Source organism: Hemibagrus wyckioides, unplaced genomic scaffold, assembly GCF_019097595.1.
Source record: "Hemibagrus wyckioides isolate EC202008001 unplaced genomic scaffold, SWU_Hwy_1.0 Contig34, whole genome shotgun sequence".
NCBI lineage: Eukaryota > Metazoa > Chordata > Actinopteri > Siluriformes > Bagridae > Hemibagrus > Hemibagrus wyckioides.
The window spans coordinates 156,334-172,185 of record NW_026690796.1 but is presented as its reverse complement, the minus strand read 5'-3'; the positions used below and the strand labels follow the sequence as shown (position 1 = coordinate 172,185).

Genomic DNA, 15,852 nt, shown 5'->3' with positions numbered 1-15,852 from the left:
TTGTTTTTATCCATCAGTTTAATTCTTGATTTTATTCGGTCATACATTGTTGATTAACTTTCTAATACAGCAGCTCTGACATTTATTTTCTGCTGTAGTGCAAATTAGAAGTTTATATTAATACATTATGGATGATGCATTTTATCATGTATATGAGAGAGAGACTAAATTTGATCTAAAAGCACTGAAGTATGATGATTGGGCCACATTTTCTATGAGGTTTAAACACAGCTGTATTGAGACAATTGTCTGTGGGGAAAAACACTAGCTATTGCTTCATATTTTCCTTTTACTTCACAACTGGTTTTGCAATTTTTTTTGCTGTGGTTTGACAAACAAAATTAAAAAATGGACTCCATCATGGTGTGTTGGTGTACTTTTTTTTTTTTTTTTTTTTTTTTTTTACAATAAATACATATATAATACATATTTTCTAAATGTTCAATACTAACATTTAAATAGTGTATAGGTATAGGTTTATTTCATTCTTACGGTTAATGACAGGACAGGAACTTCCATCACACACTTTTTACTTCCCATTAATTACATGTTGACTCCCTCATAAGACACACACACCATCATCATATCATTGTCCACTTCCTCAAATGTATCTTTACAAGAAGATCCAAAAGTAAGAATACGTTCTTTCTAAGTGGAACTATAGACATTGAATCCAGAATGTTGCTGCTGCTGATCCTGTTGTTGAATATTACAGGTAGGGTTGCTCTTTTCGTCACCTGTTAATATGAACCTGTCTCTGTTATATGGTATATGTTGGCTCTGTGGGACTAAACTAAAGAACTCCACATCCACTTAATCAGCCCTGAATAAAAATGTACTATAGGTGACAAGGGACAATTATTTGAGGTTTAGGGAGGTTAAAAGTGGCATCTAAAGACTCCTGTGACTGTTTATAAAAATCTGTAAAAAAGCAAAATCATATCTTTTGACAGTGAATAAGATTATTATTATTTTTTATTTTCATAAACTGTATATATAATACACTTTTGTTCTGTGTGTTGTGTTAATTATCTACAAGTAACCTTTCGGATGTGTAAAATATTTCACTGGTTTAAACCAATAATCCTCTGTGTATCTACACCACAGCTGCTGAGTGGTTGTGTAATTCGTAGTGGTATAATCCGTCATAGTTCACCAGACCTGATAGGTGATATCAGTAACGAATCACAGTGACAATGACTGTATGTTTTATTTCTCTTATACCAGCGCACCCTCACCAGCTGCCATTTTTTCTACTCTTGAAGGAGAAAAGGGAAAAAAATGCAGCTTTGTTATGTTGCTGAGAGACTTTTTATCTTCCTCAAAGGAAACTGTGTTCATAACAAACATAAAGCTGTTTTAATTATATTTTAATATTTCATGTAAACGATTCAGTTTCAGTGTCAGGGATCCAGAACCTGAAAGTGTCATGCAGTCATAAGAAGATCTGTGCTCTGAGGGAGTCGTCTGTAAACCTGACGTGCTCTTACTCAAATATCAACATCACCACTGGATTCTGGTTCAGCTTCAAAGACTTTAGACTCCGACTACGCCGGACGTGTGAACTACACAGAGATGACAAACTCAAGATCAACAGACCTGAGAGAGAGAGACGCGGAGGAATATCGCTTTATGCTCATTACGGATAAAGGAGAGAAATACGTGAGCTCAGCTGGAGTTACTCTGACAGTTACAGGTAACAGAGCAGCTAGTCTGGAATAAACTGTGTTGTTGTACATGTCTGTGATGAAATATTCACCTTTAACTTCATTTAGATCTGCAGGTGATCCGTCACTACAAAAGTCAAGCTCTAATCTGCCACACTTCCTGTCATCTAACCTTTGCTGCTAATGTGTACTACTGGTACAAGGATCAATACATACAGGATAACAAAGACACCCAGGGAACTTTCCCTTTAAGCAATGATGAAGAAGTCAGTTACTCCTGCTCTGTTCACGGCTATAACAAGATTCGAGCTCCTTCTCTGTGTGAGTATTCATTTTGCTGCAATTAAATGATTTGTGGGTTAGTTTTGCAAAGTCCCTACATGGTCCCATAGAGAAATTTGCATAGATAATAAATAGGTTGAATCTAAAACATGTTAAGAGAAAAAACACTCACATACAACACTGTCCTATAAACATAATGTCGAGCTGTAACTAATTTAACCTAATGTAAAACGGCAATGTGCAATTGTGAGAATCAGTCAATCAATCAGCAGGTAGGCAGCGAAAGCTTACTCCTGTTATGGTTCATGAAAGAGGCTGAAGCTTTTAAAATCAATTTTAAACCATCTCTTCATGACCTGTTACCATTTCAGGTGTTGGAAGGAGCTGTATGAGGGTGACCTACCCAGACAAGAGAGTTTGGAACCTTTGGAAGGGTCTTCAGTGGAAATTGTGGAAAAAGTGCTTTCCAGTGGACAGAGTGTTAAAGAAGTATTCTGGCATTCTAAGGACTTCAAGGACCTGAAGCATGAGTTTACTAATCGAGTTGAATATGTGAAGCAAGACAGAAACTGCACTCTGAAAATGAACCAGCTGAGAAAGAAAGACTCTGGAGAATATCGGCTTAGAGTAGTTTATACATCTAACCGAATCTCGGGTAGACCTGGAGTGGTTCTTAATGTTACAGGTTAATATCCCCCACTTAACTGTCTCTACATCTGGTCTCTCTGCATCATTGTACATCTGTTAAATCCCATTCCTTTATTTTGTGCACGTTCAGATCTGCAGGTAAGACTGAGTCACTATGCAGGGTCATCAGAAGAACGGACGACAGTAACGCTGAGCTGCATCACGTCCTGCACTCTGTCCAACAGCCCCACTTACCTGTGGTACAAGAACGGACAGCCTGTTACTGATAAACTCACCAAACACAACAAACTCTACCTCTTCTTCAGCGAAGATGCAGGGAACTACTCCTGTGCTGTGAAAGGACGTGAGGATCTTCGCTCTCCTGAACAAACTGTTAGACGTGAGAATCAGTCATTATCTAGAAGGTTGTGGTAGCTCAGGTTCTGGTGGTACTTAACTTTATCTTAAAAAGCTTTTTGCTTGGTTTGGATTTAGGTTTCAGTCAAATAAATAAAGAGGAAAATCCAGAATTGCTTATGAGGCATTGCACAATGTGTGTGTGTGTGTTTTTTTTTAAAGTATATACAGCACAGTGCTGTTGTTGAAATGTGGTTCTACTCCTGCTTCCTGCTTCAAAACAAATCCCTGGTTTATATTACGGCTCTCACTGTAATACCTCGTTGTTTCATATCTACTAGAACTAAAACAGATTGCAAAAAAAATGTGTAATTGCTCATGTGGGAATGTTTTTTAATATAAGAAACATTTAGGCAAGCAGTTTTCAGGTTCAACACTTCGTACTATCAGGTTTTCTAATATTTTTAGAAAAGATTAGAAAGTTTATGTTTAAGTTTGCTTTTTTTTTATTGCAATTACTTGGTAACATGACCAGAGAACAGTAATCACTTTAATCACTTCTGCTTTTAAAAAAGAATTAAATAAATAATTTGTCTGTCAATAAGTTTTCCGGTAACACTAACAGTTGTCCCTGTGCTAAAAGAGAACCAAGCTGTAGTGTGGAAGCTGTATGCTGTATGGGGAGCTGCTGCTGCACTTGTTCCTGCTTCTCTCTCTTCTTATCGCCGTCCTGTGTGTTAAGTGAGTGACTGAATTCTTTTTGTATTCCTTAAGTTACCAGAATCATAATCCAATGTTAAACATTAGACGAATAAAGCAGGAACAGATTGAACAGCCTGGTTTTTGTGTCCTTTGTGTGAACAGGAGGAAGAAAAGAGCAGAAAGAGACATTCAGCTACTGAGAGAACTTTTCACTTTGTGTTTTAATCTTCTTAAAGTTCCTATAAATCTGTTAATAAATAAAAACTAAAGAGGTTTTCTCTTCAATTCTCTCAGTGTGTTCCAACGCCTGGAGATGACACATACACAGCGCTGAACCTCATGACTGTGTCCCCAGAATATGACACACTGCAAGTAAGTATACAGTCTTTCTACCTGTGTGTGTGGGTGTGTATGAAGGAGAGTGTGTTGAGTGTGTGTGTGTGTGTATTGTTTCTTTAAATTCTCATGTCCCCACTAGAATATTAAAAGCTCTGCCAGTGACACTTACACCACCCTGAACCCTGCACCCATGTGCTCTGATTATGATACACTGAGGGTAAGTAAGTGTGTGTCTGCATGCGTCTGCGTGTGTCTGCATTTGATGTTCCATATGCTGAAGTTTAATTCAATCCAAACACAAAGTCAACAGTCTTACAACATGTTTCATGAATACGCAAATAATAGACCAAAGGCTCATAACATACGCACAGAGAATAAAACTTTACATTGGACAGTATTGCTTTTGTCTTAATTGAGGGTCTGGTCTTATTTGTCTTTGTTTCTGGATTTGTGTTGGCTTGCTTTCTTTAATTGTTTTTAATATCGGAGATTTTAACTTGTATATGAATATACATAATGTGTATATGTAAGTGTAGTAAAGCGTGATGTTATATGTTTTGAAGTCAATTTAGGTTTACATTAGGTTTTTTTCATGAATAAATTTACAATCAGGAAGATGATAAGGATATAAATGTTTTCTCCCAAATTATAGGATTGTCATCAGTACGGCATTTTATCTGTAAATGCTTCTGTGAACAAATGAAATCATTTTCAGTGTGATAAATACACCCACGGTGTGTGTACTTATGTGTGTGTGTCTGTGCATCTGTGCTGCCATTGATAGAGTTTTTACTTCTCTAAACTCTTACACCAACATTATTATTTATGGCATTATTTATATTTTATATACATTATTTTAACATTTATTTATAACATTATTACATATTTTATCTTAATTTGTGCATTTTACAGAAGTGAAACAACCTGCAACCACAGTCTCTGGGAGTAAGTGTGTACTCTATAAGTGTGTGTTTGTGCAAAAGGATGTTTGTTTAAGGACTGAAGTTGCAAAAAGAATTTCTGTCTCATGTAAAAGTCATTCATTTGTGTCCGTTCACTCGGTTCTGTAATGTTGACTAAAATTGTTGTTAATGTCTTTGTATTTAGTTATTTAAACATTTTAAAACTTTGATGTCATTTGTTATTTTTATGTCTTGTAAACTAGAACAAAATGATGATAAAGTAAGGAATACACACCTCCCTGTACAGAAATTCTATTTTGCCTGATGTGTTACTGTCCAGTGTTTAAAATGTTTCTATGTACAAGAATAAAATTGAGCTTATGGGCGTTTTGGCAGGACAGAATGATGTACACATTTGAAATGATAACTGTGCTACCAAGGGGACCAGGGGACACAGGGTGCCAACCCAACACAGGGAACAGTCACACACACACACATTCACACACTTTGGACAATTTATAGATGCCAATCAACCTACCACACATCACTGGACTGTGAGAGAAATCAGAATACTAAGAGGAAAACTCCACACACATGAACACTAAAAAAATGTAGATAAGTTTAAATATCTAATAAAAGCTTAAATATCTAATAAAAGCTTCTAATAGCATAATAATAAAATATCTAATAGCAAATAATAGATTTGTGTCCTGATCACTCTTTAAGACAAATGGGATAGAGAAGTGTGCGTGTGTGTGTTAAAGGGGTGTGAATGTTGCTCAGACTCTCTCTATGGTCTTCATCATCTCCTGTACACGCTGCTTCACGATGCTCAGCACTGCAGAGGCTAAAGCTGCTGGATCTCTGTAAAGCTCCAGAGGCTGATAGAAAAGGTCCTCAAGCAGCACTGTCAGCATATTCTGTACAAACACAAACACACACACATTTCCAGCATGATACTGAAGAGATTGATCAGAGAATTTAAAGCAGGTTCTTTAGAACGTGTCTCATGGCATTAGAAAAAGTTCCTCCCTTACAGAAAGCCTTAAAAAGAGTCGCTCTGCCTCAGGCTCCCTGATGTCCACGTCCCACTGGCTGATGGCTAGAAACAGAGGCTGCAAAAATCCATGTACAACTTGGTACACACTTAGATCTCATTGACCTGAACAACTTTCACACTGCATGTCATTAAGTCTAATCCACAGGAAGTCAGTTATTTTGAGTTGTTTGCAAAACGCACCCAATGGAATTTGATATACTCCTCCTAGAGAATTGATACAACCGCCACCAAACCCAGGCTAATATGATCTCAAGACATTGATACAACCGCCACCAACCCCAGGCTAATATGATCTCAAGACATTGATACAACCGCCACCAAACCCAGGCTAATATGATCTCAAGACATTAATACAACCACCACCAAACCCAGGCTAATATGATCTCAACACATTGATACAACCGCCACCAACCCCAGGCTAATATGATCTCAAGACATTGATACAACCGCCACCAAACCCAGGCTAATATGATCTCAAGACACTGATACAACCGCCACCAAACCCAGGCTAATATGATCTCAAGACATTGATACAACCACCACCAAACCCAGGCTAATATGATCTCAAGACATTGATAATGCAAAGTTGATGAGTGATTTTTGATCTCAAACGGTTCAGCCGTGAGAAGCCCTTAAACTTATGGCGAATAAAACGAAACAGGAAGTGGCTAATAACTTCTGTGTACATTATGTGATCTACATGAAATCTTAGGATTATGTTAAGCATAGAAAGCTGATCACAGAGATATGACAACTGTGAGTCTCGGTCATAGCGCCACCAACTGGCAGCAGGAAGTGTGTCACTTTTTGAAATCTCTAATATTTTGTCCCTTACTTTCACCTGATTTGGTTCAAAATCAGTCAGAATAATGACAAGACATGGCTGATGTGAAACTGTGAAGGAATTTTTGATACCTTGAATCGTGTTACTATGGCTTCATGTTCACAATTTATATATACAGAGTCAACCAAAAAATGTATATACACTTCAGGAAAAGAAAAACAGTATGATGTATATTATGTTAGTGTAATATTAATAATATTATCATAATATCATCATATATATTAATCTATAATGTATAGCAATAAATTTAGTAATAAAATATTTAAATAAAATTTTTCTTTCCCTGGAATGTGTATACATTTTTCTGGGTGACTCTATATATACAGTATCTCATAAAAGTGTGTACACCCCTCACATTATTGTAAATATTTTATTAAATCTTTTCATGTGACAAGACTGAAGAAATGACGCTCTGCTACAATGTACAGTAGTGAGTGTACAGCCTGTATAACAGTGTAAATTTGCCGTCCCCTCAAAATAACTCAACACACAGCCATTAATGTCTAAACCGTTGGCAACAAAAGTGACTACACCCCTAAGTGGAAATGTCCAAACTGGGCCCAATTAACCATTTACCCTCCACGGGGTCATGTGACTCGTTAGTGTTACAGGGTCTCAGGTGTGAATGGGGAGCAGGTGTGTTAAATTTGCTGTTATTGCTCTCACACTCTCTCATACTGGTCACTGGAAGTTCAACATGGCACCTCATGGCAAAGAACTCTCTGAGGATGTGAAAAAAAGTATTGTTGCTCTACATAAAGATGGCCTAGGCTATAAGAAGATTGCCAAGACCCTGAAACTGAGCTGTCAGTCCTGTGAGCCATGTCCTGTGGTCCAATGAGACCAAGATAAACTTATTTGGTTCAGATGGTGTCAAGCGTGTGTGGTGGCAACCAGGTGAGGAGTACAAAGACAAGTGTGCCTTGCCTACAGTCAAGCATGGTGGTGGGAGTGTCATGGTCTGGGCCTGCATGAGTGCTGCCAGCACTGGGGAGCTACAGTTCATTGAGGGAACCATGAATGCCAACATGTACTGTGACATACTGAAGCAGAGCATGATCCCCTCCCTTTGGAGACTGGGCTGCAGGGCAGTATTCCAACATGATAACGATCCCGAACACACCTCCAAGACGACCACTGCCTTGCTAAAGAAGCTGAGGGTAAAGGTGATGGACTGGCCAAGCATGTCTCCAGACCTAAACCCTAAGGTGGGGGAGTGCAAGGTCTCTAACATCCACCAGCTCTGTGATGTCATCATGGAGGAGTGGAAGAGGACCTGGGCTGCTCTACACATCTCACTTTTTTAATGCATCATGAACTAGTGGAGATATATACACATCTAAATATTAAACACACAAATAAATAAATAAATAAATAAATAAATAAATAAATAAATAAATAAAGAATACATAAATAATAGACATGTAAGGTAAGCATGGCATGCAGGTAGTGGCCATGGGTGGTTGGTGTTTTTGGAGATGGGGGGGGGGGCTGGTTTTTTAGATAGATAGATAGATAGATAGATAGATAGATAGATAGATAGATAGATAGATAGATAGATAGAGTTTTAGATGGAATTATTGGTCTGGTTATGGATGTGATTTAAGAAATATGAGCAAATGGGTTGATTATTCCACCCACTCCGGATTCTGTTTTAATTTCAATGAGCAGTAATTGCTGGCTGGAGAATATCCATTACGTTATACATGAATACTTACACGGATTACATGTCACACACATTTCCTCTTTATGATCTGAGTAAGAGTTTCTTCCACATAATACACAAGTGATGCTGTTTTTCTATCTAACTTTTTTGAAATTTACATTTATCTTCATGTTTATGTTCATGTTTACATCTATCTTCAGCTTATTTGCACCTTGAATATATTTGTATATTTAATAGAGTTCACTGTTTACACTTACTCAGATATATATCCATTCAGAAGTTCAATTATTTTTCACTGGTTTATTTATATCTATTTATTATAAGTATACTGCTGGTACCATCACAAATCTGTTCTTTGTTGCACTGACTGAAATTACAATGTTAATACTGACGAGAGAAGAGAAACGGTATTTCGATTCCTCTGTATGTTTGTACATAAAGAAACCTTGATTGTTGCCCCTGGTTTTATTTATTCAGGGTTTGGACTGCACTGTAAGATGAAGACTCCTCCTTAGCATGACATGTCAACTTATCAATCTGCACAGATTATAAAGTATTACACAGATTATAAAGTATTACACAAACTAAACAGTAGAGGTGTATCTAAAGGGCAGGCCAGGAAGTTGGGGTGTCAGGCAATGAGGGTGCGGCTGCAGTACCAATTAGATCTGTGAAAATCAATGTCAAACATTTTAAACATGAAATTTAACTTAGCATTTAACTTACATGGCGATAGAGAAGACAGGAGAGGATGGGAACAGAAAGAGACTTGTGTTTACCACTGATTCAAAAATCATGATCAGTAGACTGACCCTTTCTCTGGTCAGCATGATACCTCATGTAGAAGGGGTGGGGAACAGCTTGGCACTAAGCAAAGGGAGGGTTGAAGGCTTTATCATATTATTTACATTACTATGATTACCATTTTATATTACCTCATTTTTTATTTACATCACACCCCAGTAACTGTATAGTGTATTGTAAGACCTTCATCTCGATTTATCACTTCAATGTGGAGATCCTTTCTTTTCTGCCATTGTGTTTCTGTTTTTCTGTTATATACGTAATATATGTCATATAATATATAATGTTGTTTTTCCACATTTTAGTAAACCATTTAAAAGGTTGTGAAATTCTTTAAAAATTATCTGTACATGAGTGAAACATTCTGTTTGTGTTTAAAGGAAATTTTTATACATATACTGATGACTAAAAATAATCAGAATGAGGCTGTAATAGGAACAAAAATATTTATTTAAGTAAAGCATATAGTCATTATACAAATAAGTTTATTCATAAACAGTTCTATTTATCTATATATTATCTATAATAATAACTTATGGGAATGGGGGAGTGGGATAGGAACAGAGGGATTGATTAAAAAGGGATAGATTAATAAGGGAAGAATGATCTTAAGTACAAGGGTTAAGCCCTTCTTCAGGTCCTGGGGTTCACTGTACAAACCTGTAGGAAAGAAAAGAGATTTTTTAAATATTAAGTTGATCAAAAATAGAAATAAAATGATTTCATACTTACGTGTGGAGCCTGAGCAATGTAGGAAAAAGAAGTGAGAGAAAAGAAGATGAAATGAAACAGAGGAAAAAAAGATGAAGTGGGTAAGGGGAAAGACATTGCTCAGAGCTCCTCCAAAATGTCCATCATCAGCTGGACGTGCAGCTTGAGGAGTCGCTGAACTGTGGTGGCTAAGGCTGCTGGGTCACTGTAGAGCTCCAGAGGCTGAGTGAAGAGTACTTCAGCAAGCTCTGTAAGGTAATCCTATTGACAAATTCCACACACATCCAACATAGCGTCACTGAGTTTAAGATACAATCCTGAGAATTTGTGGATCGTGGCATCAGAAGATATTCAACACTTACAATAAGCACTGTGAAGTACAGCTCTGCTGCAGGCTCCCACACGTCCACGTCCCACATGCTGAAGAGCGCAAGCAGGCGCTCCAAGAAACCTCCCTTAAACTTTTGGAAAGAAAGACAAGCTTCATTAATGCCATGTCTTATCAGGTTTAAAAAATATGGAAAAAGAAAACCAGATCAAATAGACCATGTTCTGAAACTCAAACATTACTTAGAAATCTCCTGATAAGACACTTACTGGCTGAGGTTTTGAACCATTTATAAAGTAGCTGAAGAAAATCAGCTCAAAAAAAACATCCAGGAAGTTGTAGTGGTGGTCCTGCACAGAGTAGAAAAGATACAAAAATAAATTAGCTTTACATATTGGAGTCCTGTTTTCTATATTAGCAAAATCTTTTATCTTTAAACATCTGTCATTTCACACAGGCGTTTATTAGCTTACACAGGAGCTGAGCTCTGCTTTAATCGATTCCTGATTGGAAGGCGTCCTCAGGAATCGAATCAGGGCCTCGTAGGCCAACTGCACACCAACTGCATCCTGTTAAAGCAAACGAAAAAATCTCTGTAACTCACTTTGGCTATGGCTGAGAAACTGAAATTATTTCCATCACAAAAATGATACAGTCTTTCATCATTCTGAAGTCACCTGGTTGTTAGCTGCTGCCAGTCGCATGACCATCTTCTTTCCAGCCATGAACAAGAAGTTCTGCTTGTGGATGCTGGCAAGCAGAGTCTGAATATAAGACAGCACACAATATAAAAGTTAAAGCAGAGTGGACTTTACCTGCGCAGTAACAGCAGCTGAATAAAGGTTTTACTCACAGCAAACGCCTCACGAAGCGCGGGCACCTTCAGGCCGATTTCAGTCACCCCTCTGTCTGAAAGATGGCAGCTAAGAAACAAGAGATGTAAATGTTTAGTGTATATTAAACATACAATACACTGTTACATCATTAAAGAGTGAAGAGGATCGAACCAAATAAAGGGCACCTCCAACTCCTCTGGGTTAAGGCGCTCCTCACTCTCCTGCAAGCCAAATCATTAAATCATTAAAACTCACACAGTAAATTTTACAGTATCCGAATCAGGGGAATAGCAGCATATGTAGATACACATCAGGTCTGAATGTCTGAATTACCTCAGAAGAGTAGAGCAGGAAGATCATGAGTGCTTCTGATCACAGCAGTTTCATACTAATATTCTGTCACTTAGAAAAAAACAGAAAAACAGGTGAAGGGTCTTGAGGTTGTTCTGTGGGCAGCAGCTGGATGTTCGGCTCAACAAACTTAAAACACACAAACACAATTAGTCTCTGCAGTTCATAACATTTTGTGATGCCACAATGAATAATCCCTTACCTGAATGCCAGTGAAACTCTCCTTATCACTGGTATAATAAGGGAATCCCTGTAAAAGACAATTAGATGAAACTCAAGATCTACAACCACATTTCACAAAAGTGCTCTTCTAAAAATCATGTCAGTTGAAAAATGTCCATTCTCTTCATCAGAGTAATAAAGACTGTGATTACCTCGCGAGTCAAGCAGTGTGTCTCTGCGCTTTCAAACCAGCAGAGCCGACTCTCTGGACCCCTCATCATTCCAATCATGTCTCTGCTTATGTCCACTGGCCAGAAATAGAGAAACAAAACTTAACATTAGATCTTGTAAAGAAGGATGTTTGTGTGTTTGTATCTCAGTTACAGCAGTGTAGAATACCTGGGAGAGGGAGGAGACTACAGACACACACTGAACATCACGGCAGGCACTGTCCGGCTCATCAGCATCGAGCGGCTGTGAAATGTAGAGCATGAAGATCATAAGTGCTTCTGATCATATCAGATTTATACTAACATTCTTTACAGTAAAAACAACCTTGTAAAATCCATTGATTGGCTTTAGGAAATAAATGAAGGATTTTCTTACCAGAATGACAGCTGAAGGTTCTTCGTGTGGTTTGGTGGGCAGCAGCTGCAGGATTGGCTCAATGACCTTAACACACACACACAAACACACACAAACACACACACACACAAACACACACAAACACACAAACACACACAAACACACACACACACACACATACACATACACACACACACACTTAGAAAAAAGTGGCCTGTAGGTTTTAAATGAAGTTAAAATATTACTATTTAACTGACACATACCTGGAGGACAGAGGGAGTATCTGCTGATTCCTCCAGCACATCCACAGGCTCTGCAATAGATTATTTTTCTGTGACTCAGAATTATGACTCTTCAATTACACAATATCAAACTTTCCTATTAATGTATAAAAGTTAATAAAGCAATGAGTTTGATAATTAGTTAACTTGTGAAGAAACAGAAAAATTGTAGCAGTCAGATTGTGTAAATTCACTGTACATGTGACCTGATTAAACTCTCTAAAACCTCCTGCCCCTGTCCACCACCCAAATCTATAAAAAATATTATACTGTATAATTATTAAAACCTTTATACTCACTATGATATTGTGGAAATGAAACCATTAGTGAAGTTCTCTAGGTAGATACCATACACTGCTCAGCCATAACATTATGACCACCTGCCTAATATGCTGTTGGTCCCCTTTTTGCTGCCAAAATAGCCCTGACCTGTCGAGGCATGGACTCCACTAGATCCCTGAAGGTGTGCTGTGGTATCTGGCACCAAGATGTTAGCAGCAGATCCTTTAAGTCCTGTAAGTTGCGAGGTGGGGCCTCCATGGATTGGACTTGTTTGTCCAGCACATCCCACAGATGCTCGATTGGATTGAGATCTGGGGAATTTGGAAGCCAAGTCAACACCTCATTCTCATTGTTGTGCTCATCAAACCATTCCTGATCCATTTTTGCTTTGGGGCACGGTGCATCATCCTGCTGAAAGAGGCCACAGACATCAGGAAATACCGTTACCATGAAAGGGTGTAGATGGCCTGCAACAATGCTTAGGTAGGTGGTTCATGTCAAAGCAACATCCATATGGATGGCAGGACCAAAAGGTTTCCCAGCAGAACATTGCCCAAAGCATGACACTGCCTCCGCCAGCTTGCCCTCTTCCCATAGTGCATCCTGGTGCCATGTGCACACACACCCGTCCATCCACGCCATGTTAAAGAAAACTTGATTTATCAGACCAGGTCACCTTCTTCCATTGCTTCGTGGTCCAGTTCTGATGCTCACGTGCCCATTGTTGGTGCTTTCAGTGGTGCACAGGGGTCAACATGGGTGCCCTGACTATGCAGTCCCATAAGTAACAAACCGTGATTTACTGTGTATTCGGACACCTTTCTATCAGAACCAGCATTAACTTCTTCAGCAATTTGGGCAACAGTAGCTCGTCTTGTGGATCGGACCACATGGGCCAGCCTTCACTCTCCACGTCCATCAGTGAGCCTTGGCCGCCCATGACCCTGTCACCGGTTCACCACCGTTCCTGCTTTGGACCACGTTTGATAGATACTGACCACTGCAGACCGGGAACACCCCACAAGAGCTGCAGTTTTGGAGATGCTCTGATCCAGTCGTGCAGCCATCACCATTTGTCAAACTCGCTCAAATCCTTACACTTTCCCATTTTTCCTGCTTTTAACACATCAACTATGAGGACAAAATGTTCACCTGCTGCCTAATATATCCCACACACTAACAGGTGCCATGATGAGGAGATCATCAGTCTTATTCACGTCACCTGTCGGTGGTCATAATGTTATGGCTGATCGGTGTACATCTGTAACCATGCCCTTTAGCGCGAGAGCTGATTAATCAGTAGTCTAAGTATGATTTAGTATAAAACCAGTAGTCAGGGTTGTTAAAAGTGACTTTTTAATGGGGATGAGTATTATATTATGGAAATAAACTAAATTCTCGTTACCCGAGCTCATCAACTCGGTTCAGGATTTTAGTGTGTAATTTAAAGCAGCAGCATGTTCACTAACAGGTGAACTATTATTAGGAGAAATATCATATTCACATTAATATAACCAATAAAGTGTTAAATAATTACAACAAATATACAAGTTCTCTCGGTAGATATGATTAGTCCAAATATTACACTGTCATTGAAATCGCTAAAAATCGGCTAAAGTCCATTAAAGTCCAGCTGCTGAATCACAAAGCTAAGCACGATTTATTTTATTAAAACCAGGAGAAGGGGTTGTTAAGAATGGACTTCTAATGGGGTAAATATTTCATTGTGGAAATAAAATAAATTCTTAAACCGAGCTTAATGATTTTATTGTGTAGTTTAAACCAGTAGCCAGGTTCGCTAGCACGGTAACTAGCATTAGGCTAATTCACGGCAAGATGAGGTGTCTTGTGTGCTACATAACATTAGACTGTAACACTGTCACTTTAACATGATTTATTGTAGAAACAGTGTGGCATTAAAGGATAAAGATCATCCTACCTTGAGGACACTGAGTGTGTTCAGCAGGAGCAAATTATAAAATGTAAAATATATAATTTGTAAATGCATTTTTTACGGACTTCACTTCCTGGTTTCCGTACAGTTCGGTTTTTCTCGGAGGTTTTCGGTAGATGCCGTAAACAGGAGTTTTTTTTTTTTTTAAGGTCGTATCGTCTTTAAACTGGTCCTACAGCTTGAATTCTAACTGTACAGCTACATGCTGCCTTAAACTTCAGCTATGCTTCACTCCCTGGGCTTCCCGGACATTTCAGCTTATTATTATGATTATTATTATTATTTATTCATTATTGACTCTTGTTACTAGTTAGTGCTGGCTTATACTAGTTAGTGTTGGTTTATACTAGTTAGTGCTGGTTTATACTGGTTTATACTAGTTAGTGCTGGTTTATATTGGTTTATACTAGTTAGTGCTGTTTTATACTAGTTAGTGTTGGTTTATACTAGTTAGTGCTGGTTTATATTGGTTTATACTAGTTAGTGCTGTTTTATACTAGTTAGTGCTGTTTTATACTAGTTAGTGTTGGTTTATACTGGTTCTGAAGGTCGCAAGATTTGGATTATCTTTTGGCATTTTTGCTACACCCCTGTTTCGGATTTCTCTGTACTCCACTACTGGATTTGACTCCTACACCGACTCTACAGCGCAGCGATGATGAACTTCGGGGGAGGAGCCGAGCCTTAGCACCCGGATGTAGATCCCGAGCCCGGATGGAGCGGACTGTACGACCCCTGGAACGGTGAGTTACTGAGTTTCCTCTTTTTCACTTAAGTATAAAGTCTTTTAAACACCGCGTTATTACAAAAAACCACAATCAGGAATATCGTTTTATATGATTAGATGGTTTTGAGAAATTCTGTTCGGCTAATCTTTATTCGGCTAATCGCTTTACGTACACGATCAGTATGCTAAAGCTAGCGGACAAAATGGCAGACTCCAGTGAAACGAGCAGGGAAGAAGAAAACAGTGTTCATGTTTTCAGATATGTTAACATCAGCTTTTCATAAAAGTCCCAATGTTTACTTAACGTTTGCTAAAGTTTACTAAGTCAAGCCGAGGAGTATTAGCAAAGATTAGCTAGACGGCTAGTTAGCATGTAGCTAAGTAA

The 15,852-nt window shown here is 38.4% G+C and overlaps 1 protein-coding gene and 1 long non-coding RNA gene across 2 annotated transcripts; both read left to right on the top strand.

Annotated features, from left to right (window-relative positions):
* The first annotated feature begins 2,219 nt into the window (after window positions 1–2,219).
* LOC131350343 (uncharacterized) lies at window positions 2,220–3,674 on the top strand. Its single transcript, XM_058385471.1, has 3 exons — window positions 2,220–2,634; window positions 2,728–2,976; window positions 3,577–3,674. The coding sequence occupies exons 1-3, from the start codon at window positions 2,301–2,303 to the stop codon at window positions 3,672–3,674; spliced, it is 681 nt and encodes a 226-aa protein (XP_058241454.1). The 5' UTR covers window positions 2,220–2,300.
* A 198-nt stretch (window positions 3,675–3,872) lies between these two features.
* Window positions 3,873–5,460, top strand: LOC131350344 (uncharacterized). The gene is made up of 3 exons (XR_009204166.1): window positions 3,873–4,007; window positions 4,114–4,191; window positions 4,887–5,460. It is a non-coding gene; the product is annotated as an uncharacterized LOC131350344 (long non-coding RNA).
* Window positions 5,461–15,852: the final 10,392 nt, after the last annotated feature.

Bases quoted from the DNA above. Each gene is read 5' to 3' on its own strand.
- LOC131350343 (XM_058385471.1), top strand. From the start codon at position 2,301: ATGACCTGTTACCATTTCAGGTGTTGGAAGGAGCTGTATGAGGGTGAC. The intron at 2,635-2,727 runs GTTAATATCCCC...GTGCACGTTCAG, and splicing joins AGTGGTTCTTAATGTTACAG to ATCTGCAGGTAAGACTGAGT. The intron at 2,977-3,576 runs GTGAGAATCAGT...CTGTGCTAAAAG, and splicing joins TCCTGAACAAACTGTTAGAC to AGAACCAAGCTGTAGTGTGG.